At 43.1% G+C, this 24,889-nt stretch overlaps 1 protein-coding gene across 5 annotated transcripts in view; it reads left to right on the top strand.

Moving 5' to 3' along the window:
• NHSL1 (NHS like 1) overlaps positions 1-19,138 on the top strand; it is a 170,112-nt gene extending 150,974 nt beyond the window's left edge. For 4 of the 5 annotated variants that reach the window (XM_049902089.1, XM_049902080.1, XM_049902117.1 and 1 more), the window contains 4 exons: positions 1,996-2,127; positions 8,601-11,990; positions 12,524-12,656; positions 17,189-19,138. In XM_049902089.1, the coding sequence (XP_049758046.1) occupies positions 1,996-2,127; positions 8,601-11,990; positions 12,524-12,656; positions 17,189-17,930 (4,397 nt within the window). In that variant the 3' untranslated portion in view covers positions 17,931-19,138. The remainder of the gene's footprint in view (positions 1-1,995; positions 2,128-8,600; positions 11,991-12,523; positions 12,657-17,188) is intronic. The other variant, XM_049902098.1, reaches the window with a different exon arrangement.
• Positions 19,139-24,889: the final 5,751 nt, after the last annotated feature.

The following is a 24,889-nucleotide window of genomic DNA, read 5'->3' as shown; positions in this document are numbered from 1 at the left end:
TGCTATGAAATGTGATAATCCTTAACGGAATTAGGGTAAAATGTATTATCGTGAAATTAGGAAATTTAACCTAGAGTAACTAGAATTTCAGGGATAAAGGATTATTTGCAGTGATATGCACGGTCACAACAGAACATGGTGTCATTTCTTTGAGCTTTCATTCTCTCCAGTCTAATGACTAAAAAAAAAAAAAATGACTAAGGGGATATGAATTACATGGAACAGGTGAATACACATTAAAAACAATTGAGTAGAGTTTAAAAGGAGGCCATTAAAATGCCATACAGGAAAGGTGAATGACACTAAAGAAATGAGCAATATGCATTACGTCAAAATGTAATTGACTTTTGAGTTAACGTTTTGTAGAAATGTAGGGATTATATATAGTAGCTAACTGTACATTTACTGATCCATTTTCTGGATCTCTTTGTACGTACACACACACAGGTATTTTGTAAAGGGATTAGTTTGTCTAATATTCCAGAATAAAGGAACCTTGAATATAAAAATTTCCGTTCAGGTGGTTGAACTGACGTATAGCTTCCTGGTTTTTATACATTCGTAAAGCTCAAAACATTTTTGAAATAAAAGTGTAGCTTCCTGTAGGAAATTGTTATGTGCTCATTTATTTGGGTGAGCATTGATGCTGCAGTTTGATTTTCAGTAAGGTTCAGCAGGAAAAATGCCAATAAATGTATTATTTCAAAACCAGAGTGAAGCCCACCAAGCATAAAGATAGAACATAAACACAGTGAGCTTCTGGCTTGAAAATTGATTTAATTCCTTTAGTTCTACTCCTGTGGGGAGTTAGCATGTTCTAAGAGTTGAGGAGAAAAAAAATGCATAATATTAAATATATGTACATGAGAGTATGCTCCTTAATTTGCCATGTAGGTTAAACGTACTTAAACAGTTTTACACGCTGGCGATGTACTGATGCCTGAGCTAGCTAGCTTATTCTAAAATAGTAACCATAACTAGTGATGCTGTTTTTCAGCACAAGGGAATGATCCACTTCCTTTCAAGTCAATAGATATTACTGAGTCACTACTCTGTGCCAGGCATTGAGCTGAATGCTGTCAGGGATACTAAGGGGCATAAGTCATGGTCCCTTCTCTTAAGAAATGTATAGTGTAGCAGAGAAGATGGTCTTTTTAAGTCATGAAGCAAGGAGAGTTTGGTGCCTTTAGTGGTGTGTGTCTTCTATTCATCTTCTTATGGTTTGCTTCCTAATTCCTTGGAGCTTGGATGGTTTTATCTTTTGTGGTTGTGACATTTCAGGTTTGACTGCAACATCACCTGATATGTCTGAATGAAGATCAACTTTTAAAAAGGGATTAGGAAGCAGCAAGAAGCAGTTTGGTTTTAACAACAGCAGTGCTACTGGGCCTCATTAGAAAAGTACTTTATCATTATAAGGCTTTTTTTCATTATAGATATTTTTCACACCATAAAAATGACCACAGTTTATTCAAATTGTCAGCCTCCTGGATTGAAAGAAAAGGCTCTTCATCCCAGAACTCTTGATAAGTTATTTATTTCATCACATAGAACAAGTTGTTGTATTAGTCTCTGTAAGATGACATGAATCAAACATCTTCATTGCCCTCACCATATACACACTGATACAAAGAGGTATTCTGTGACCAGAGGACCTATGTGAAACACTGCCACAACTGCCTGTTTTTTAAATAACACAGAATCACTCTTCCAGTGTGTTATTAACAAATTTGTGCCTGCTACTCTGACTCATTTGAAAGGAGACTAAGGTGCTGCCTTTGGAAGGACACACACATAGCAGAAATTAGAAAACAGCCTTATGGTGCTAATGTGCTTCCTTTCCTTTTTTGCCCTTCAGCATCCATCATCATATGACTGGCTAACATCATTATTAATACCTTCTTATCATTTTACAACAAGCTTCTGGAAGAAAGTGCATGGTGTCAGCTTGCTTGGAAATAACATTGCTTTGCTTGTTCTACTGCTCTACATTAGGGGAGAATTTCGATCGCCAGGCCAGCCTTCGGCGGTCTCTAATTTACACAGACACTCTGGTAAGACGACCGAAGAAAGTCAAAAGGAGAAAGACTATTACAGGAGTCCCTGACAACATACAGAAGGAGCTAGGTATGGCTCATCAGAACTGTATTCTGTTGCCCTTCATTGCTGCCTGGCATTGCTACGCTAACCTCATTCGTGGTGCTTATAAAATCAATACATTCTGATAGCCGTTGGTTGCCCCCAAAGGCCAGCTTCTTTCCTGAATGAGGCATGAGGTGCAAATCTTAACACCCCATGCAGATGACTTATTGAATTTGGGTGAGAAGGTAGAGGGAAGAGCTTGTATGAAAATTATAAACTGGGATGATAGAAATTTATAGTTATGTCACCATTGTTACGTACCTCAAACATTGGATATTTCTGCAATTGAACTTATTTTTCATTTAGATCTTAATTTTCCAGGAGACTAAAAACTCATTCTGGGACTTCAGATTATGAAGACAGACATTACTAGTTATACTGACAATGCTTGTGGCATTTTGTCATCAGAGAGGCAGCAAGCTAGGATTATTGGCAAAGTCAATGTAATAGGAAATACTCATTGCGTTTATGTTAGATATTGCCTTTGTGTATTTCCAGCGAAACAACCTCATAGTTTTTGATTCAGTAATTTTCAACCTGTAATAAAAATAGAAAACAAAAAATTGGGGGTCTGGTGGAGAGGGTTGTTTAGTTCATTTTTTACTTCTCCGTTTTGTTTCTTACCTTGATCAATGCTTTGGATAGTTCTTTCATTCTCCTCTTTCTATGCTTTCTGTATTAATTTCCTTTTCTCGCTTCTTTATGGAGTCCATCGGTTATGGCTGCAGAGACCTTATGGCGTAGTAGGTCAGGGGCAGGGACTGCGGTGCCAGACATCTTAGGTTTGCATCCAGGCTCTGCCACTCACTTTCTGGGTGACCTTGGGCAGGTTACTCCACATCTCTGAGCCTCCTTCCTCACTTGAAAAAGGGGAGTGATGGTGTCAGTAGAACCTACCTCATAGGGTTGTTTAAGGATTAAATGAATTTATTTTTTTTTTTATACACATGAAGCACTTAGTACCTGCTACTATTATAAATCACAGTTTTAATTATTGTAGAGAACTTAATAACCAAATATCTTGAAATTTGCCACTTTGGTCAACCAATGGACATAATTCTATATAGAAAATACCAGGTGACTACCTGGTATTTTTTTAATTCACTTTTGAAGATACATAACGCTGAAACGTGGAATCCCTGGCTGAAACAGTTACGTGCTCAACCACCAACCGGAAAGTTGGCAGTTTAAACCAACCCTGGAACACCTTGGAAGAAAGGCCTGGCAACCTGCTTCCAGAAGGTCACAGCCATGAAAATCCTATGGAGCACAGTTCTACCCTACAACACATAGAGTTGCCACAAGTTGGAATTGATTCAACCGCAACTGGTTTTTTTAACCATGAAACTCAGGATAATTATTTCCGAACTCGTCTATTAGTCTTTGAGTCAAAACCACTTTATCCTAACAATAGTGATATGTCTGTTATAGCACCTTGAGTGCCTTGAGTGGTAGCATTTCAGCTTGCAGGTGCTAGAGACCTTGTTCCTATGTGTCCCCGCCCACTGGCCCCACCACTACCACCACACACATACACACCCCTGCTTAAATACCTTGTATTACAGAGGACATTTTCTCTTACTGAAATCAAATTCTATAGTATATATACTTTGCCTTCAATACTACAGCAACAATCAGAAGAGGATACCGATGTTTTGTCTTGTGCTTTGTTAAAAAGCTCCAACGACCCAGATGACATACAGGTGCTTGCCTTATCCCATAATGTAAGGGTTTATTAGAAACACAGGCAAGGTGCATCCACAGGATTTGTGAAATCTGTCTGGTTCATGTCCCCACATGCTGCTGCTTTTAGTAGCCAGCCCTCCTTTGGCTGCATTAGGTCTCCAGACACCTTCCCTAAACTTGTGCACTAAGGACACCCATGTAGCCTTCCCCCTCACCTCAAAACTTAACTGGCTATGTCCCATTCTTTCAGACATTTTTTTTTCCTCCTTTAGGTGACAGCTAACTAATGTTAGAAACTAATGTGTACTAATACACTCAATACATATTTAATAGATTAACTTATTATAACACTCAGGTAACATTTATATTTTAACTGGTCTTTTAGGAGATGGGCCTTAATGTAAAGGAGTGACTGAGTGTAAGGACAGGCAGCTGAGAGGCTTTGGAAGTTAACAAGATTGATGGTTTGGGTAGGCTACACTGTAAGTGGCCAAAACAGATCGGCTTGAGATGGTTTTGTGCTGCGAGTATAAGGATAGGTTGGCCCCCAGGTAAAGATGTTGTTGTTGGTAAGTGCTGTGGAGTTGGTTCTGACTCAAAGTGACCCTGTGTACAACAGAATGGAGTACTGCCTGGTCCTGTGCCATCCATACAATCATTGTCATGCTTGAGCCCGTTGTTGCAGCCACAGTCCATCTCGTTGAGGGTCTTCCTCTTTTTCATTGACCCTCTACTTTACCAAGCGTGATGTCCTTCTCCAGGGACTGATCCCTCCTGATAACATGTCCAAAATATGTGAGATATATATACGTAAGTATTCAATAAGAATTTTTTACTTTTATCTCTGAACCAAACAGTATGTAGCCAATAACTCAGTTGCTTCTTTGATCTTATTGGGATGATCTGGCCAGCCAGGTGTATCTTATCTTCTGTGATTTTAACATTTTTAGTATCAGCGATTGAGCCCCTGGAGCCCAGATTTCTCTAGAAATTCTAGAACTTGAGAGTTAAAAAATGTTATCTCTTTTATCTCTGAATTAATCTATATGTAGCCAGTAACTCAGTTGCTTCTTTGATCTTATTGGAATGATCTGGCCAGCCAGGTTAATTGAAACTTTGTAATTTTAATATTTTTAAAATCAATGATTGAGTCCCTGGAGCCCACACTGGTTTTTCTTTTTCATGTGACATTAAGTAACTGAAGTAACCACTAATGCTGGATGAAGGAGAATAGCTTTCCCCACATCACGCATGGTAACTGTTACCAGACATGAGGTAGTTCACAGTGGGTCACCGCCCTGGATCACAGCTAGAGGTCAATGAAACAGCTGTATCTAGTTAGAGCTAGTTAAAAATACAGACAACTAGATATGACTCTAGTTTCATAGATAGATTAGTTGGAGGATGAGTGGATAGAATGAGGGAGAATAACATTTGAATATAATCTCATTTAGCAAAGAAATCAAATCATATATCTGTGCCGTTCACTTCCAGAATTCTGATTGACCTTGCCCTTTATCCTGATGTTGTGTACTTACAGAAAGTCTGGTTTAGAAGCCTTGTATTACTTAACTAATAATTATCAAAAGTAGACCCTTCATGTTTTCTTTCATAATTAGTCTTCTTCTGAATATAAAGCATGGGGAAACATGGCCGAGTGAAACAAATGAGATAAAAAAGGAAATGACTGAGAGAAAGGCACCCTAGGAAAATACACCCGTGTCTACTAAATATTCCCCACATTCCTAGATGCTTTGGATTTTTAAAAATCTAACCAAAAACACAGGTGCTTCCATGAGTTACAGGCTTATGTTCTGCTCAGTTACATGCAGTTTTCTACTTAAAATTCCTTAAATAATGACTCTTTAATATTTTAAAATTAAGTTATGATCCTTACTGCTTACTTCCAATGCATATCTGATGACTTTTATTTATAATTTATTGCTTTCCATTTAAATGAATGGGACAAAATTTCAAACTTTTTCTTAAATGTTACTGTCTTAAAACTAGACAGAAATATATTTGAACATCATGTTGTGAGGTGTAATCCTCTAGACTCAGATTAGGATTGTTTTGTTGGTATATAATATTTTATTTGGCTACATAATTATTTGAGTACTCCTGGAAACGTGTCTCCTTATGTCTTCCCCAAGCAGAAAAAGCCTCATTTGAAAGACTCTCTAGAGTCATGTTTTGAATAATCTCTGATAGCTTGCACTAAGAACATTACTGAAGACCTGACGAGACTTTAAATACTCATATACTATACCTTTAGTAAACTAACTTGTAGATTTCTTCCATCCTTAATTACATTTATTTATTTTTTGATGGGAAATCCCTTGTGGTATTATATAATAAGTAGAGGAAAATTGTGACATATTGTTTCTTTATATTATGTTTTCAAATCAGATAAACCCCATCAATATTTTCAGTAGCACCCGAGAGGTCTACCTGTGTTTGCTGTTGGCTTTCCTGTTCTTTAACCATAGTGCACATAGCATTCATCTGATTCTTGTAATATTGGAGACTTTTTATACTGTGAAAATATTGGAGGATGTGTTCTGGAAATAGAATTTTGATGGTCCCTATGATAAATGATGCTTACGAGTTTGGCTGCTAACCAAAACGTTGGCAGTTCGTTCCTCGGAAACCCTATGAGGCAGTTCTACTCTGTCCTGTAGGGTTGCTGTGAGTCAGGTGGTTTATGATAAACGATATATGAGTTTTTTTCATATAGTTTTGAAGTTATTTAGAAAAAATAATATCTTGATAAGAAAGTTATACTTAGCTGTGTTGTTGTTGTGTGCCAGTGAGTTGATTGTGATTCACAGCTACCCCATAGAGTTTCCTTGGCAATAATCTTTATGGAAGCAGACTGCCACATCTTTCTCCCAGAGTGGCTGGTGGGTTGGAACTGCCAACCTTTTGGTTAGCAGCTGAACGCTTAACCATTGTGCTACTAGGGCTCCTCATACTTGGCTGTAGGTGGTAAAAGGCTTAAAAAAGAGAGAGGGAGTTATATTCCTATTTTTCAGAAGTCTAGAATGGTTTCAATGTTCAAAAATGTTACCTGAAAATATCATGATTTCATAGCACTCAAAGACAGTTAAAAATCTATCACTAACCCTGTACAAAAACGACTTCAATTTTGAAAGAAAAGAAACTAAAACCCATTGTTGGATGAAATAAGGTATCTTAAATATTTGGCATTTTTGCAAAGTAATACAACCATACAAGTCAACCACCCATCTTCTAAAATACCAAATGGCTAAAACTTTCACCTTTTGATTTTCTTTCCTCAAAGCTGAGTTTTCTTCTGCTTCTGCCCTTTTGCCCACATCCCGTCTTGCTGATGATAGAACATTGTGTGCGCACATGTGAGTGTGTATGTGTGTTCAGTGAGTTGTATTGGCAGATGGTGGGGGAGGAAGTATATCCAAATATATCTTGGTGAAGATCTAAAAATAAAGATGATTCTCCAAAATCAGGATGAAGGAAAGGGCTTTATGCTGGAGAACCTTCCTCATGGGGTGACATCTCCTCTGCGTGTTGGCATAAACATATTGCCACCGTTTTAGTAGTATTCTTTGCTATTCAAATGCTCTTTATAGCCAGTCAGGGGCAAGTCCCACGTAATGGTCGATTTATGTGGGGAGGAAAGGAGGGCAATCTCGGGGACCGCATCACTCCCAATGTCCATGTCCAGCTGTGCAGTGGTACAGATGGGTGCTCGACTAGCATCACTCAGCGAAGCCCATGCTTGAGATACTTCAGGTCCTTTTTGGATGAAAACAGCTTAGAGGGAACTGTGGTTTTTTGCTACTGTTTGTAAAGATTTAATTTGTCCTAATAATTACTATGCACAGGTGGATTCCCCCCCCCCACCCACCCACCCCAGTACACTTTGGAAAAGTTCTTGGCTTTATGATTTTTCTTTTTTTCTTAAAGCTTCTGTTCTTTCCCAGGAAGCTTGAACTCAGTATTTACCTACACTGACTGTCTTTTCTCACCCACTTCCCTCTCTGTTCTCCCTGCTTCATTTTTAACACACTACTCTCTGTGTGGTGGTAAAGCTCCAAGAAACAAACAGCCGTCATTTGAAGAAATGCTCACGAGATCAGGTCCTGCTGCTTTTCCCCCACCAGAACACAACAGATTGCTGTTGAATTTTGAATGTCACCAACAGACAGATGATAATGGCTTAAGATGGATAATGACATGTTGGAAACACAGATGGGCCTGTAAATCATTTTTCTTAGGAGTTTCTTCTACATAAAAAAATTAATGTTAATTAGCACCACTTTGTGCCAGCATCCCTCATAAAAGAAATCTCTGTAGCCCTGTTGTTCAACTACCAGATTCATCTGCCTTTGGGAAAGAAATTCAGTGCTTGACTGGTGCTTCCTGCAGTCAAGGCGAGAGAGTCGGTCCTCAGCCTGGCGGGTGAAAGGCTACTTTGAAGTCTTACAGAAAGGCAGTTAATATGAAAAGCTGCCCTCCACATGGCACTCAGGAGCCTTGATCTCAAAGGCGGTGCCTGAGAATTCTACCTATAGGAAGATTTGAAATACAAATTGAGAAGTACATGAAATTCATAATAAGGGTTTTTATTTTAGGAGGTTTCAAGATCGGTTTAAACCCATTTTATTGCTTACAGGAGAAGAGAAACCAGGTCAAGTAGAAAAGATTTTTTGTTTTTTTAATCTAACAGAAGGGAGTGAGAGTATGGTTTTTATTTTCAGATAACAAGCCTCTTTCTGCTTTATCTCCAGCATCAGGCACTGGCCAAGAGGATGTTGGGGGTCACTCAATGCACACCCCAGACCACTACTCTACACTAGAGAGGCTTGACAGCCTTCGGTCTGCAGGGCAGCGCTCAGAAACCAGGGACTCCAGCTGCCAGACTGAAGAAGTGAAAGTTGTCCCACCTTCAATGAGAAGAATCAGGGCACAAAAGGGGCAAGGTATTGCCGCCCAGATGAGCCACTTCTCAGGCTCCTCTGGGAACATGTCTGTGCTGAGCGACTCTGCAGGCATTGTGTTCCCTTCTCGCCTCAACAGTGATGCTGGTTTCCACAGTCTTCCACGCTCTGGAGCAAGGGCAAATGTGCAGCTCCTCGAGTCAAGACTGGGTGCCCTGGGCCCTGCGGAAGACAAGGACAGCACTTTCTACCACCAAAGGGATCATCACCAGGTAGATGAGACCTTGGGACACGTGGGAGGTGCCTCAAGGACCGGAATACTTCTGAGGCCTCCATCCCAGGAGCTGAGGCACTTCGAGGTTGAAAACGGAACCAGCCCAGCTTGCGTGGTTTCTCCTCACGCGACCTACTCCACCAGCATCATCCCAAATGCCACACTCTCTTCCTCTTCAGAAATGATTGTTATTCGCACTGCTCAGAGTTCAGGGCCACTGGACAGCAGAGTTGCCAGTCCATCCTCATGTGCAAAGGTAAGACCCAGAGACCACCGCCTCTCCAGGCATGCTGTAAAAGAAGGTCATCAGTCTTCCAGTGGCCACTGGGATAAGACTCACTCCACCATCCTTTCACCGGCCGCCTTAGATACCGGTTCACCTGATGCCGCCATGCTGTTTTCCCTTTATGACTCAACAGGCTCTCTCAATACCCCAGCAAATAGGGAGAATGGGTCCCAAGCTGGGACATATGATTGTAGAAGCAACCTGAACTTCCCAAGCCATCCCCAGGAGGTGGATGGCAAGAGGGAGTCGAGTTATTCCGGAGGCAGAGTGCACAGCAGCCCCCAGCCCTGGGAATATCAAGCCTCAGGTAAGGGGAGGGCATCCCCACAGAAGACACGGTTTGTAGCACCTGGTTACTCCACTCCTGTCAGTAACCTGAGCAGCTGCAGCTTAGACCAAACATCAAACAAACAGGAGGCCAGGTCCCTGTGCTCCGTGGACCACAATGGCTACTACACACCTGTGCACACCAGCTCTGGACACGGATCAGGGAATCCGTGCAATAGCAGGGATGGCTTTGGGAACCCCAGACATAGCGTGATCAATGTTTTTGATGGACGAGCTCAGAAAAATCAAGCAGACCAGCCAAGTTACCAGGACAAGTCCCTCTCTCGAAGCATCTCTTTGAGAAAAGCAAAGAAGCCTCCACTGCCACCCTCTCGGACTGACTCTCTCCGCAGGATTCCCAAGAAGGGTGCCCAGTCTAATGGGCAGGTGCTAAATGAGAGCCTGATCGCCACGCTCCAGCAATCTCTGCAGCTGAACCTGCAGTGCAAGGACGGCAGCTCGGCCTCCCAGAGCCCCTGCAGTGACTTAGAAGAGCCCTGGCTGCCCCGCTCCCGCAGCCAAAGCACGGTCAGTGCTGGCAGCAGCATGACTTCCACCACCACCCCCAACGTGTACTCCCTGTGCGGGGTCACGCCATCGCAGAGCGACACAAGCAGCCTGAAGTCAGAGTACACGGACCCTTGGGGTTACTACATCGACTATACTGGTGTGCAAGAAGACCCAGCGAACCCGGGAGGGGTGTGTTCTGCCAGCAGTGGGGCAGCAGCTGGAAATGAGCAGGTTCACCCCGTCCAAGATGGGTCCAGGGCCACGATGCCTCAAGTGCCCGGTAACTCAGTCAAACCAAAGATCACATCCCCAGAGAAGTCACACAGAGTCACTTCTCCATCCAGTGGGTACTCCAGCCAGTCTAATACACCCACAGCCCTCACCCCAGTGCCTGTGTTTTTGAAGTCCATGTCACCAGCAAATGGGAAGGGGAAGGCCAAGCCCAAGGTGCCAGAAAGGAAGTCCTCACTGATATCCTCAGTATCCATTTCTTCATCTTCAACTTCTCTTTCTTCTAATACTTCTACTGAAGGAAGTGGAACTATGAAGAAACTGGATTTATCGGTGGCTTCTCCTCTGGCTCCTCCTCTTCCATCTCTGTGTCTTGCTGACAAGTCTCCTTTTCCGCCTCCTCCCCCTCCTGTAGCGGATTCCTCCGGGAGCTTTCCTCTGCCTCACTCTCCTGTCTTCCCCCCTCCACCACTAGAAGTTCTGGCTCCATTGTGTTCCCCGACTGAAGCAGGCTTTCCTCCTCCTCCCACATCCTTCAGCCCCGTTCCTCCAGATCCATCCACTTCCTTTCCATCTCCTCCACCTTTCTTCCCTTCTTCAGTTCCACCACCTGCCCCACCCCTTGACCCCAAATTGATGAAAGACACCAGGCCTTCTTTCAAACAGTCTAGCCAGCCAGGCTCCTCCTGTGACGCCTTTAAGCAGCCTTACAACAAGGAGGAGAGCACTAGACCACCTATGCCCCTAATAACCACCGAAGCATTACAGATGGTACAGTTGAGGCCGGTGAAAAAGAACTCAGGAACTGAGGGCGTGCTGTTGTCTGAAGGAATATCTCAGGAAAAATCAACTCCGGTTGTTCCACAGTATCATTTAAAGCCATCTGCTTTCCTGAAATCCCGAAATAGCATAAATGAAATGGAGAATAAAAGCCAGAATGCCTCCGCAAAGGACTCACTTCCAGCTCCTGCCAAGAGCGAGAGTCAGGGTCACCATGACAGTGCAGCTGAGCGTGTCGGCCTTCAGAGCTGCAGAGATGGAGCACAGCCGGCCCAGGCCTCTGGAGCTTCATTTCCAGGGATGGATGCTGAGGTGGCAGCCCGGGCCACTGTGCAGAGCGCAAAGGCGCAGTCTGGCCTCAGGACTGCACTAGTCCAGGAGCAGCCTGGCTCACCAATGGAGCCACATGGCTCCTCACCCAGCAGGAAGCCGCCTCCTATTTCAAAGAAGCCCAAACTGTTCCTTGTGGTGCCACCTCCTCAGAGAGATTTCGCAGCAGAGCACAAAGAGAACGTGAGTGAAGCCTTCAGAGACCCACCCAACACTGCGAGGGGAAAGGTGGACTCTGTGCACAGCAAGGAGGCAAAAGGGAGTTCTGCAGCCAGAACCGGTTCTGATGAGCTGGACTCTGACAACTCACTTCTTGAGGGAGGAGCTGCAGGATCTGCGTCCCTTGGCAGAGGGAAAGCCGATGCCCCCATGGTACAGCCCGATGCCTCGCCAGCCCTCAAGCAGGAAGAGCCGGGCACCTCCGATGAAGGCAGCGGCGCCGAGAGCAGCGCGGACGTTGTGGGCGGTGGGGAGCGACGCCTGTCTCAGGAGGATGCAGGGGGTAAGTCTGGGTTTTGCTCTCCCATCCCTATCAGGCCGTAGCAGCTGAGGCAGCCCCGGCTGTTGGATGTTCACACATGGAGCTGAAGTAGATCCAATGAGATGCAGTTTAAGCCAGCAGCATGTGGGTTTCCTGGGCTGCCTCAACACGGGAGGTTAGCAACTTTGCATTTTATGAGTTAAAAAAAAAAAAAAAATCAAGATCCAAGCAGTAGGCTAAAGGAAGGACTTACAGAATGGCAGAAAATAGGGGTGGTCTGCAGGTTGCCCAATACCAAGTAACAATCTGTCATCTCCCTTCTGAAGAGCAGTAAAGAGATTCAGGCTGAGTTGAGTTTAGCTAGTGTCACTTCTCCACCCCACCCCCATCCGTACAAAATACCAAACTACAGGCCCCCCTCCGCCCTACACACACACACACACACACACACCCCTACCTCCTGGGTTCTCACTGGTCAGAAAGGCAGGGGAGTTTGGGGGACGCTCAAGTGCCTTGTGCATCTGGTTCATTTGCATGTTTGCTTCTCTGTTTAGCTGGGGTGCTGGAGACGGACACAGCAGCTTCTTCCTCAGAGGCCTTCGACTTCCTCAGGGAAGAAGGGAGTGATGAGGTGATGACCCCCAGCAGACCCAGGACCACAGAAGACCTCTTTGCAGCTATTCACAGGTACCCCAAACTCCTCCCTCTGGTTTGAATCAGTTTGATCACTCTGCTTCCCAAAAGGTCATTTCCTTGATTTTTTTTCCAGATGGTTTCTTCTGTCACCCAATTAGGATTCACTACCTTTACTGATGGTTTTTTCATGTATTTTCTTTATTCGTATTCCTTCTCTATCTCCAGTTTCTGTTTTACTTTGCTCCACTGATTTTTTTATGACTTTGGAGACAGAGGCTTATATGATGACTTCTGGTAGGCACTGTTCCTGCTGGCAAGAAACACAACATGTCCGTCTTGTGACAAAGTATACAAGCTGGATTAGAGCCGTCCATGGTCCAGTCCAGGGTGAGGTTTGCTGTGGTCTGTGGATTTAGGATACGCAGACTGGCATTCCTCCCTCCGTAAGGGTGTCTTATTATTATTCTTTAACTTTACAGAAAAAATCTGGATTTTGTAGTGTAGTTTCTTTGGCTACCTCAGTGTTTAAATGAAAGAGAACTTCTCTTTTTAGATAGGAGCAAAAGAAATTTGCTCACTACTGTATACTCCTGGAGCCCTGGTGGCGCAGTGGTTAAGAGCTCGGCTGCTAACCAAAAGGTTGGCAGTTCGAATACACCAGCCGTTCCTTGGAAACCCTATGGGGCAGTTCTACTCTGTCCTATAGGGTCGATGTGAGTCAGAATCAACTTGACGACGGGGTTGGCTTGGTATTGGTCTATGTACCACTAGTGCCATCTACTGGCTTCAGAAATGGTTGTATTTAAAAATACATATTGGGTAAAATTTTCAAAATAACTGCCTGAACTGTTATCCTTTTTATATGTGGTCACTTTTAAGACTGAATATCGTTTATCACTCAAGTTTTATTTGTTGCATCATTTTTCTGGTTGTAAATAGCTGAGTGCTCCTACATCAGTGTTACTGTAAAAATTGGTAAGATCATGTAGTACAAGTGCTTTAAACCATAATGCTATATTTAAGCCTTTTGCTTCCTTCTGGACTTCTTTACCACAGTATTTTCAGACAACTCTCATGGATGCCTTTATGCTGCCAAGACCTTCTTTTGCCCTGAACCAAGGTCCCCCTTTTCCCTCCTGAAACAGTGCCATCCTATAGAAACAATTCTCTGTGTGAATAACCTTGTGTCAACACTGTTTTCCCAAGTCTTAAAGCTAAGTGAAAAGACTGTCACATGAGATGAAAGCGTCATGCTGTCCCGACCTGGAGCTCCTCATATAATATATAAACATGTCATTTGGGGTGGGGGGAGGTGGTGAATTAAGGAGTTTATCAAGAATTAAGTTCTTTACCTCTCAGCTCTAGTATTAATGTAATATTCCAGTAGAACCTAAAGGCTGCCCTTTTATATTTCCTAGGTAGCTAGTTACCAAATTATTTCTCAAAACAGAGAAATGAGAAATGCTGCATCCTTTGAAAGCCAACTTTAATGGCTTTTCTAGAAATTTATAAGGACGCCATTTCCAACTTTAACCACGCTAGACATACAATAAGCACTCAAATACTTTCTGATTTAAACAAAACCAACTGGAATTTAACTGTTAGAAAATTCCCCCAAGACTCAGACTCTTTGATTTAGTGCGGAATGTGTTGGGCTGCTAAGTACATAGGCAGATACATTTTTAACAACAATCCGCAGAAGAGATCTGGGTTGCCTGGTTGCTCTGTGTACTAAATACTTGGTCTCAGTGAGGAAACCCAACAGTTGTGGGGCCAAGTTACTACATGGTTTTCCTAAAAATATGCCAAAGGTCTCTTCTGTATTTTGTTTTGCCTGCCTTCTTAAGGCACCAAAAAATTTGTGGGTGTTCCTGCTAGAGAGTACATCTACTGCAGATACAGAAATCAGCCCATCTGTATTTCTTTGCCTTGGAAATAAAGGCTATAGGCCTTGGGTGTGGATTGCAAAGACAGAGCAAGGATACATGATAATTTCTGTGTTTGCATTGGTACTATGTTGTTGTTAGCGACCATGGAGTTGGCCATGGACTCATGGTGACCCTATACACAACAGATCGAAACACTACCTGGTCCTGTGCTGTTCCCATGATTGGTTGTGGTTTGGACCATTGTGTGATCCATAGGGTTTTCACTGGCTAATTTGATTAGCCAACATAATAAAAATCCCTCCAAAGTCTATGATTTTTAGAGCTTTGTTTTTATGTCCTTCAGCACCTAAGCTCATTATTTTAAGTAAAGGATATCCAAATTGAAACATAGCTTTCCAATTTTATAATGCAAATTAATTCACTTCAGATTTAAAGCCAGATGGAAAATATAGAACACCATTTGAGGCGTGAAGTTTTTATATTTATTGAAGTAATTAGTTGTTGAGCCAGTGTTAACTGTTTAAGCACTTTTTATAGCCATCTTTTTTTGTAATGTACATATGTAAAATTGATGTATTTAGATTTAATTCTCCTTTTAAGAGGCTGCTGCTCTTGAGAAACAACAGTGCTCTTATAAAATCCTGTCTTGGCATATTGCAAATCTATAACTAAAGGACATCACTTTGATGAAATATAGCCGTGGCTTGTTTTATGGCTCTCAGAGCCCCCTTACCATTTAAAAACCAGATAAAAAAATCAAACCACAAACCAATAGCTTGAAAGAAGATGAGCAGAGCAGCTTTTGAGGAGAAAGCAGTAAAAGTTGTGTGGTATAAGTAGAAAGATACTCCATTAAATGCTAGTTCTCATTCTGACAAGTTGTGGTACTCTACCCTCTGGACCTCAGTAACCTTCTCTGAAACCCCAAGTGGCCGGACTAGACCATTTCTAAAGTCCTTTCCAGCTCTAAAATTCTGAGATTTTATTATTTCTGGGTTTTTGGGTTTTTTTTTGGTCATTTGTTCATTAACTTATACCAGTTGCTGCTCGTATCAACTAGTAAGCAGGACCATTGAACTACAGGATCATAGGGCAGGTTTTGCAGTCTCAAAGGGTGCCCGGCCAGTCCATTGCTGGCACCACCTCAGTTCTGGCCACCCTTCAGCCTCAGCACTGGGTCCTTACCATTCCCTTCCCTCTACTTTAGTGATTCCTCTTTTTCTGGAAGCAGGGAGAAGACCCTGGGAGTACTGAGCCTAGGATAACCAACATGCACCTATCCATGCCTTGGCCTGGTGGCAGGAAGAAAAAATTAGATTTCCCTAAATGACATTCAGAAGTTTATTAAGCACTCACTCTGTGCCTGTCACTTTACAACTGTTGTTGCAGCCTTCTTTACTGATAAACTATTTGCTATATCCTGTGATTCCCCTTTTCCAGACAGCAAACAGAATCAGAAAATTCAATGTCCCCAAGGTCACATAGCAAGGAAGCTTTAGCAGTGGGGTTTAACTCAAGTTTCTGTGACTACAGATGCTGTGTTCTTTATCTCATTTAATCCTCACAAACTCATGAGGCTGGTATTATCATCCCCATTTTACAAGTGTGAAAACTGAGGTGCAGCACAGATGAGTAACTTCCCCGACATCACACAGTTAGAAGGTGATAGTGCTCGAATTCAGCTCTTAAATACTCACAAATTTCCTTGCCAGATATTCTAGAATTTTACAGCAGGAAGAGAGATATACATACCGCAGTCTTGATCTCATTCACTGTATGAGTTTCCTTAAAGCAAGGCCCACCTGCAGTTACCTAAGCAATTACATGGTCACTGAGTTGTTGAAATGAAGACACCTGGTTCGACTGCTTTAATCTCTCTGTTCTGCTAGTCATAGAAATCGCACTGAATAGGGAGGTTCTTTCTTAGAAACTGAGAACAAGAAATAACCACAGAAACATTTTACCTTCCCTGATAGGCCCCTCCTCTCTCATGCTCTACCCACCCCTCACATTTTCTTGATCAGATTAAGGTTCTCTGAAGTCAGTCATGAAATAGGACCTGGCGCAGAAGGTTCATTCTTGTTTTTGGAAAACTCGATTTCTAGAAGTTGACATATGGTCCTATAAGAGCTCAGGAAGACTGGTTTATGTCAAGCTCCAGAATGAGAATGAATGTAAAGCTGTAAAGTTGTTCTAGAACCTGAGGTGGGAGCATGTCTTAGTATGTTCTGGGAGTTGGCTTATCTATTAAGTCTGTTCAGGTGCTGGCACCAAACAAGAGAAGTAGAAGTAGGAAGAGAAGGTGGTCAGTACCCTGAAATTCACTCAGAATAGTTCAATATAGCAGTTCAGGATAGGAGAGTTAAATGAAAAGTGGCATTTGTTAAAAACTTTGGAAATGTCCTATTCAAAGTACATTTAATATGCTATCTGAAGACCTGTTTCAAAATAATCCAGGGGAGGTGGAGATGAAAGTAAATTAAGGCCGTAAATTAATGACTATCATAACTTGGTCATGGATTTACATAGTAATACAATGAATACTCTTTCTGTGTGTGTTCAAAATTTTCCATATTAAAAAAAAAAAGTCAATCTTAAGTTGATAGTGATGGAACATAACATACAGGAGGAGAAGCGGGTTGTGGCTGCTGGACGGGCTTTAACTTTCATCTTCACGATTGTTTTAAATCTCAGATCCAAAAGGAAAGTCCTTGGCCGTAAAGATTCGGATGAGGATCACTCCCGAAACCATTCTCCCTCACCCCCAGTGACCCCCACTGGTGCTGCTCCCAGCCTGACCTCCCCGAAGCAGGTGGGATCCATTCAGAGAAGTGTCCGGAAGAGCAGCACCAGCAGTGACAACTTCAAGGCTCTGCTGCTGAAAAAGGGGAGTCGGCCAGACACGAGTGCCCGCATGTCGGCGGCTGAGATGCTCAAGAACACAGACCCTAGATTCCAGAGATCAAAGTCGGAGCCCTGTGCAGACACACCCGAGAGCCCATCAAGCTGTTCCCCAGGCAAGAACAGAAGGGCCCAGGAGGAATGGGCCAGGAGTGAAGGCTTGATGCCTCGGAGTTTGTCCTTTTCCGGTCCCAGGTACGGTCGCAGTCGCACGCCGCCCTCTGCCGCCAGCAGCAGGTATAGCATGCGGAATCGAATCCACAGCAGCCCCATGACAGTCATCTCGGAGGGAGAAGGGGAGGCGGTGGAGCCGGTGGATAGCAGAGCTCGCCGGGCTCTGGGAGCTGCGAGGGGAGGTTCGCCGGATGGAGTGGCCAGGAGCGACATGGACGAGGGCAGCCTGCTCCGGGGCGAAGAGACCGCCGCCGCCTCCCCGCAGGCAAAGTCTTCTGCTGGCCCCACAGATGGGAGGGCCAGCACAGACGGCAGGGACCTATTAGGACAGTGTGGAGGTCCTCCACCGGGAGAGAGTTAGGACCAAGAATGTGACTTTCCCGGGTGGTGTGGGGGGAGAGGAGCAATACATCCCTCATGGCAGCCCTGCTAGGTACCCATCACTGGCTGGACCCGGAGCCCCTCAGCCTTGGTGCTGTGGCCCTGAGCCAGACAGCCCAGCAGAATAAGAGAGGGTGTATTCAGACTCACTTGGCACTTGCCCTGTGGCTTAAAAGAAAGTAGAAGCTTAACTTCTGGAAGTGCTTCCTGGGGAAGATTTTTTTTTGCTAAATGCTGGGTGTGTGTATATGTGAGTGTGTGCATTTTTTGAAAACTTTTTATTTAAAAAAAAAATGCACACACTTAAAGAAGCAGTTATGTACAGAAATAGGGAAAAGAAAGAGTTCAACTAGCTAGAGTAAAGGACTAGGTGGTAACTGCTTTGTAAGTATTATGCTTATGGATATTAGTGAGTTCCTAAGAAGGGGGAGGACCACTGCTGTGGTAGATTGGCTGGTTCTTACTCCACAGAACACATGGATAGATACACGTGAGTGCTTTAGAGGTGAGGCTTGTGTGGTTAACACAGAGAAGGTGGGAAAGGGCTGACTAACTGGTTCAGGTACTTTTTTCCGGGGAAAAAAGGCTTTGTTTCTTTTTTGTAAAAATGACAAATGTGGTAATGGCAACGCTGGAACTGGTGCCCGCTGCTATGCAGCCACAGACGCGCAACTTTTAGCCCGAGTTTTAGAGATGTGGGTAATTTTTCAATGAATTGGCTCCCTGAGTAGCAGCTGAGACCTTCTTTGAGAACTGCAACGATGGTGTGTACATGCAAGGGGGGGAAGAGATGAGAGGGGGAGCGGAGTCCGTGATACACTGTTGGAATGTGTTTCCTGCTTATGAAATAAAATTATTTTTCAAAAGGAAATCTGAAAACTTGCACTACAGAACTGTGGGCGGAGCTTTTCCTTTTACAACTGTTTTTACCGAGTTGAAACCTCCATTTGGCAATTCCTTTTCCCTTGAAACGTCAGCATTTGCTAGCTTTTGGATATCGTTTTGGTTATACCAAAGAAAAACGTTGTGGCTATTTTTCCTTTAACTGCCTGCAGGATCATGTCCTAATTTAGAAGGGTTTATCAAAATCTATTATATATTATCTTACTCTGAAGAAAATGCTGGAAAGCTCTTGTTAGTCAAACTTGATAAAAATTGGCAGGGCTTGGCTATCGATGAGCCCTGGGAAATGAGTTTTTAGATTAAAAAGATTTTTTGCATCATTTGGTTTGTGTGTTTTTATATTGCTTAGAAAGGGAGTTGGTGAATTACCTTTTCATCTTCTCCAGTTAGAATTTCAACACTTTCAAATGTATGTATTTATTTTAATGTGAAATTCTCATGACCCCCTCCCACACCATCCCAGCTTTTCCTGTACTTAATCCAGTTATCCATTGCAATTCAGACGATACCAACGCATAGCAACCGCATGTGCATCAGAGTAAAACTGTGCTCCATAGTTTTTTGGATGTAGATCACCTGAGGCACCTCTGGGTGGACTCGAACCTCCTACTTCTCATTTAGCAGCTGACAGCCTTACCCTTTTGTGACACCCCGGGATTCCTCCCTGCACTTAGACTCCTTTATTTATTAAGTAGAACCAGAGTCCTCACTTCTTGTTTTCTTCTTCAGAAGGACTTATGATGACAGTGGAGCTCTGATGGCGCAGTGGTTAAGAGCTCGGCTGCTAACCAAAAGGTCGGCAGTTCGAATCCATCAGCCGCTCCTTGGAAACCCTATTTGGCAGTTCTACTGTGTCCCACAGGGCCGCTATGAGTTGGAATCGACTCGACAGCATTGGGTGTGGGTTTTTTTTTTTTTTTTTTTTTTAAATGATGACAATACCATGACTCTTTACCTAAATAAAAGGCAGCTGTCAATTGTGGTCTTTTTTGGTCTGAAAATATCATCTAAAAGCTGGACTACACAGCTCGTGTCATCATAAGTTTTATATAATAAAACTTTAAATACTTATTTTAGAAGTGTCTTTGAGGCAAAAACAAACCTAAAGAATAAAGACTTCTTCCCTTCTCAGAAAACAAACTCCCCCCCCACCCACCCACCCACACATACACACAACCAGAAAACAATACCTGACATTTAGCCAAAGGCAGGAGGGCTTTTTGTCACTAGGGGCAGTTGTCTACTACATTGGCTACAAGGATCTTACCTTCTAAATTTTAGAAAAACGGTAGGATGTTTTTGAATATGAAATCCCATAAAATATCTTCCCCTTTCTTTAAGAAAAAAATTACTACATTTTAAACTTGGTTTGAATAAAACAATTGTCAAGTAAATATTTGAAACTTATTTCTTTTTGTTTGTCACGAGCATTTTGAATGAGAGATGTCTTCTTGGCCAGGATTGTTGAGTGCTTTGCTGCATACTAGTAGAACAGCTGTAAAGACCAGAAGGTGCCTGTGGGAGGTGGGGACACACAGAGGAGACAGAACAACACTGCACTGTGGATGGTGCACTTGAAATGGGCGAACAGGAAAACAGGACTACACAATGTCCTGTGGACTTCTGAATAAAATCCAAATCATGTATTGACTGATGGTTCACATGATGCGATATGTTGAGAGAGTGAGAACTTTTCACGGGCATGGATAAAATAGAGGGAAACAAGGGTCTGGCCTCATCCTGAAACATAGGCTATCTTTAGCTTTGCTATTTTATTCCTTTGTGGGAGCCCACTTCTATTAGTGGACAGTATTAAAAAAAAAAACCTTATCATGGTAGACTTGATACCCTTCATTACACCCTGAGACTTTAAATGCCAAAGAGTCATAAACAGAAGTCCCAGGGCTTAATTATTTTCACCTTTTTTAAGAGTTGGGAGAGAAACCAATGACCATTTGGCATATCAGTTGGAAAGCATCTCAACTTCTGTCTTCCTACTATTTATGGAGAATGTCAATTGAATCCTCTGTGGGGCTGATGGTATAATTTTGGGGAAATCACAATGATAAAGGAGGAAAGGGAGTTACTTCTGGATCAAGATCTCATTCCACACCCACAGATGGTGGTGGGCATCCTAGGAAGATAAGTGAAGCACTGGAGTGGTTTTCTTGGTTTGGCTCAGTGTTTTTCAGCCTACGTGTGAATAATTGTTTATGTTGCAGAGGAAATCATTAAATGAGAAAACAGGATAATTCACTTTGAAGGCTATTAGAATATGTTTGGGAGGTGGAAGGAGTGGGGAGAAGGGACCTTCAAAAAAACATGGACCTGATTCCTGGAGTCCTTTTTCCTATAATCTATTCAGTTACTGTAATATAGTTTCTTTCAATGAACTACTCTAAACTGCCTTCCACATAGGCCCATCTTTATTCACAGAACCATGGCTAAAGCAATCTGTAGTTGTTTAGCAATAAAATAAATAAATAAATAAAAAGTGATTTAGTAAATACCTCCTGTGTGCTAGATGAGGACGAGGGACTCCAAACATGGAAAATTATACATCAGCTACCATTAAGGAGCTTCAAACCTAGTGAAAAAGACACACAAATTATTAACTGTCCTGCAAAACAGCTCTCAGTATCAGACTAAATGTAAAGGAAGAGCACTCAGCTATGTGGCAGACCCTGCTGGGAGCCTGCCCAACATACATTCTCCTTTACCAGTGGGGTGTCTAAAATTGGTTCAGCGTGGCAGTGTACCTGTATTAGTTTCCTCTTGTTAGGTCTGTTGACTCAGTTCTGACTCAGCAACCCTACGTACAGTAGAATGAAACACTGCTCAGACCTGCACCATCCTCACAATCGTTGTTATGCTTGAGCCCATTGTTATAGCCGCTATGTCAATCCATCTCACTGAGCGTTTTCCTCTTTTTCACTGACCCTCTACTTTACCAAGCATGATGTCCTTCTCCAGGGACTGGTCCCTCTTGATAACATGTCCAAGTACTTGAGACGAAGTCTTGCCATCCTTGCTTCTAAGAAACATTCTGGCTATACTTCTTCCAAGACAGATTTGTTTGTTCTTCTGGCAGGCCATGGTATAGTCAATATTCTTCGCCAACACCATAATTCAAAGGCATCAATTCTTCAGCCTAAATTGGGTGGCTTTATAAGAATAGAAATATATTGTCTCACAGTTCTGGAAGCTAGGAGATTGAAATCAGGGACTCAGCTGGGTCTTCCTCTCTCTCAAGGCTCGAGGGGAACACCCTTTCTTCTGATAGCCTAAGGCATTCCTTGGTTTGCTGTGATAACTTATCACATGGATGTCTTTCTTCTGTCTCTCTATATCCCTTCTGTTTTATTAGGACACCCCTCATTGGATTAGGACCCACTCTACTCCAGTATGACTTCATGTTAACTGATAAACTAAACCAACACCATTGCCATCAAGTTAATTCCACAACTGATAGCCTCTTCAAAGAGATCCTATTTCCAAGCTAGGTCACATTCACAGGTACCAGGGGTTAGGACTTCACCATCTCTTTTTGGGGCACACAGCTGAATCCATAACAGTACCCAGCCAAAACACTATGTTTCACAGCCTCTCTCTATAGTCAGTGGGCCATGTAACACAGTTTTGGCCAATGAAACTTAGACAGTAGTCTGGGAATTTCCAGGAAAGTTGCTTTCCTTACATGAGTGTCATCCCCGCTTGTGGCTTCTTTCCTCTTCTTCCATCCTACAATGCATGAGAGACTGGAGGAGGAACAGCAGTCTGGCAACCTTCGGGACATCAGTGAGGCTAGAAGTCACATGTTAAGGATGACAGAATAGAAAGGAGCCGAGCCAATTGATAACATCTAGAGTCACCAGCCTTGGGCCGCACCAGCCTTGGGCTGTCTACCTCCAAACCCAGTGGTTGAGTCACTTTTCACTCACTCTCCAGCTCAGAGGTGATTCTGAGTGGGGAGATGGGGTAGGGATTGGCTGCAGTGTACCTGAGCTAAGACTTTATAGATGTGGATTTCACCAAGCTGAGAAAGATGGCAGAAGAAAGGCATTCCAAACAGGGCAAAGTATTCAGAGGCAGCTATGTAGCTAAATAGACTATCTCTAGAAAAACATAGTGGGACATGAGATGAAAGAAGTCTGTCTGGGGCAAGAATGTAGAGGGCCTGGGATATGACACCAAGGAAGTTGGGTTTTATTTTGTAGTATTGGGAAATAATGAAGATTTTTAAGGAGATGTGACCGGGTTTGGTACTTCTCAAGCTATACTGTCTCCCTTGGTGACCTCATCCAGTCCCATAGCATTAAATAAATACATGCTGATAACTCCCAGATATCTCCTGCCTTGACTTCCTCCACAAGCTCCAGTTTAGTATACCAACTGCCTACTCAAAATCTGCACTCAGAGGTGTTTCAAACTGAAGATATCCAAACCCTGTTGTTGGGTGCCATCAAGTCAGTTCCTTCTGAGCAACCCCATGTGACAGACCCCATTTGGCTGTAATCTTTATGAAAGCTCATCACCAGGTCTTTTTCCCTGTGGAGCTGCTGGGTGGGTTCAAATCGCCAACTTTTTGGTTAGCAGCCAAGTACTTAGTGTGCTACCAGGGCTCCTATCCAAACCCTAACCCACTGCCTTTGAGTCAATTGACTCATAATCAAACTCTCCTTCTCTCCAAATCTTTGCCATACAAATTAATGGCACTACCATTCACATAGTTGCTCAGGCCCCAAATCTAGGGTCGTCATTGTGGCCTCTTTTCACCCCACATATAAACCATAAGTCATGTCAGACATACTGCCAAAATATATCACAAATCCAATCCCTTCTCACAAGTCCCACTGCTACCACCTAGGATTCAAACCATCATCTGTTGAGCAGACTACTGTAAACGCCTCCCAGCTGGCCTCCCTGCCACTACTGTGCCATCTTCAGCAGCTCCACTCAGCATACAAAATAAGCTTTTTTTTTTTAATTATAGACTATAACAAAACAGTTGCCATTTCAACCATTTTTACATGTACAATTCAGTGACATTAATTCCATTCACCTTGTTATGCAACCATCATTACTATCCTTTTCAAAATTTTTTTCATCCCCCTTAGCAGAAAACTCAGTCCCCCTTAAGTAATGTTGTTAGGTGCCATTGAGTCGATTCTGACTCATAGCAACTCCATGTGACAGAGTAGAACTGGCCCATCGGGTTTCCTAGGCTGTAATCTTTACAGAAGGAGATCATAAGATCTTTCTCCCGTGGAGCCGCTGGGTGGGTTCAAACTGCCAATCTTTCATTTTGCAGCCCAGTGCTTAACTGTTTTGCCACTAGGGTTCCTTATCCTTGAGTAATAACTTCCTACGGAATAAACGTTAAAAAATGTTCATCGGATCACAGCACCTGGTTTGTCCCTGACCATCACATAACAGCCTGGTTTGGTTGAGCATTCTTTGGCATTCAGCCAGCATTGCCATCAAATCCTGTGCTTGACCTCCAGCTTTTTCTGTTTGCCTACTGCGTGAGATGAGGACTTCTTGGCACATAAACAAAAGAGAGTCTGACTCTCATAGTTAGTTTTAAATCATTTGTTAATAGGCCTCAAGTTTTCAGTAACTACTTGCAGAAAACCCTGGTGGTGTCGTGGTTAAATGCTAGGGCTGCTAACCAAAGGGATGGCAGTTCAAATCTGCCGGATCCTCCTTGGAAACTCTATGGGGGCAGTTCTACCCTGTCCTATAGGGTCGCTACGAGTCGGAATCGACTCGACGGCGTTGGGTTTGGTTTTTGGTTTTTTACTTGCAGGACATCAATACAATGTAGTAACAACTATTCAGTTTTGTCGTTCTTATTTTTGTCATCCCTGGTACACACACACACACACACACCACATTTGAAACACCTGAGTCATCCACCAACCACTGCATTTCCCTCCACCAGTCGGCCATTCCATCTAAAGTTGTAAAATTAGACAGCCTTCTTGCACTAGGGGCTGTCTGCGCACCACTTAGCCACCAGGGATGGAGGCCTCA

This window comes from Elephas maximus, chromosome 1 (genome assembly GCF_024166365.1).
Source record: "Elephas maximus indicus isolate mEleMax1 chromosome 1, mEleMax1 primary haplotype, whole genome shotgun sequence".
Classification (NCBI taxonomy): domain Eukaryota; kingdom Metazoa; phylum Chordata; class Mammalia; order Proboscidea; family Elephantidae; genus Elephas; species Elephas maximus.
This window is presented reverse-complemented; position numbering and strand designations above follow the sequence as displayed.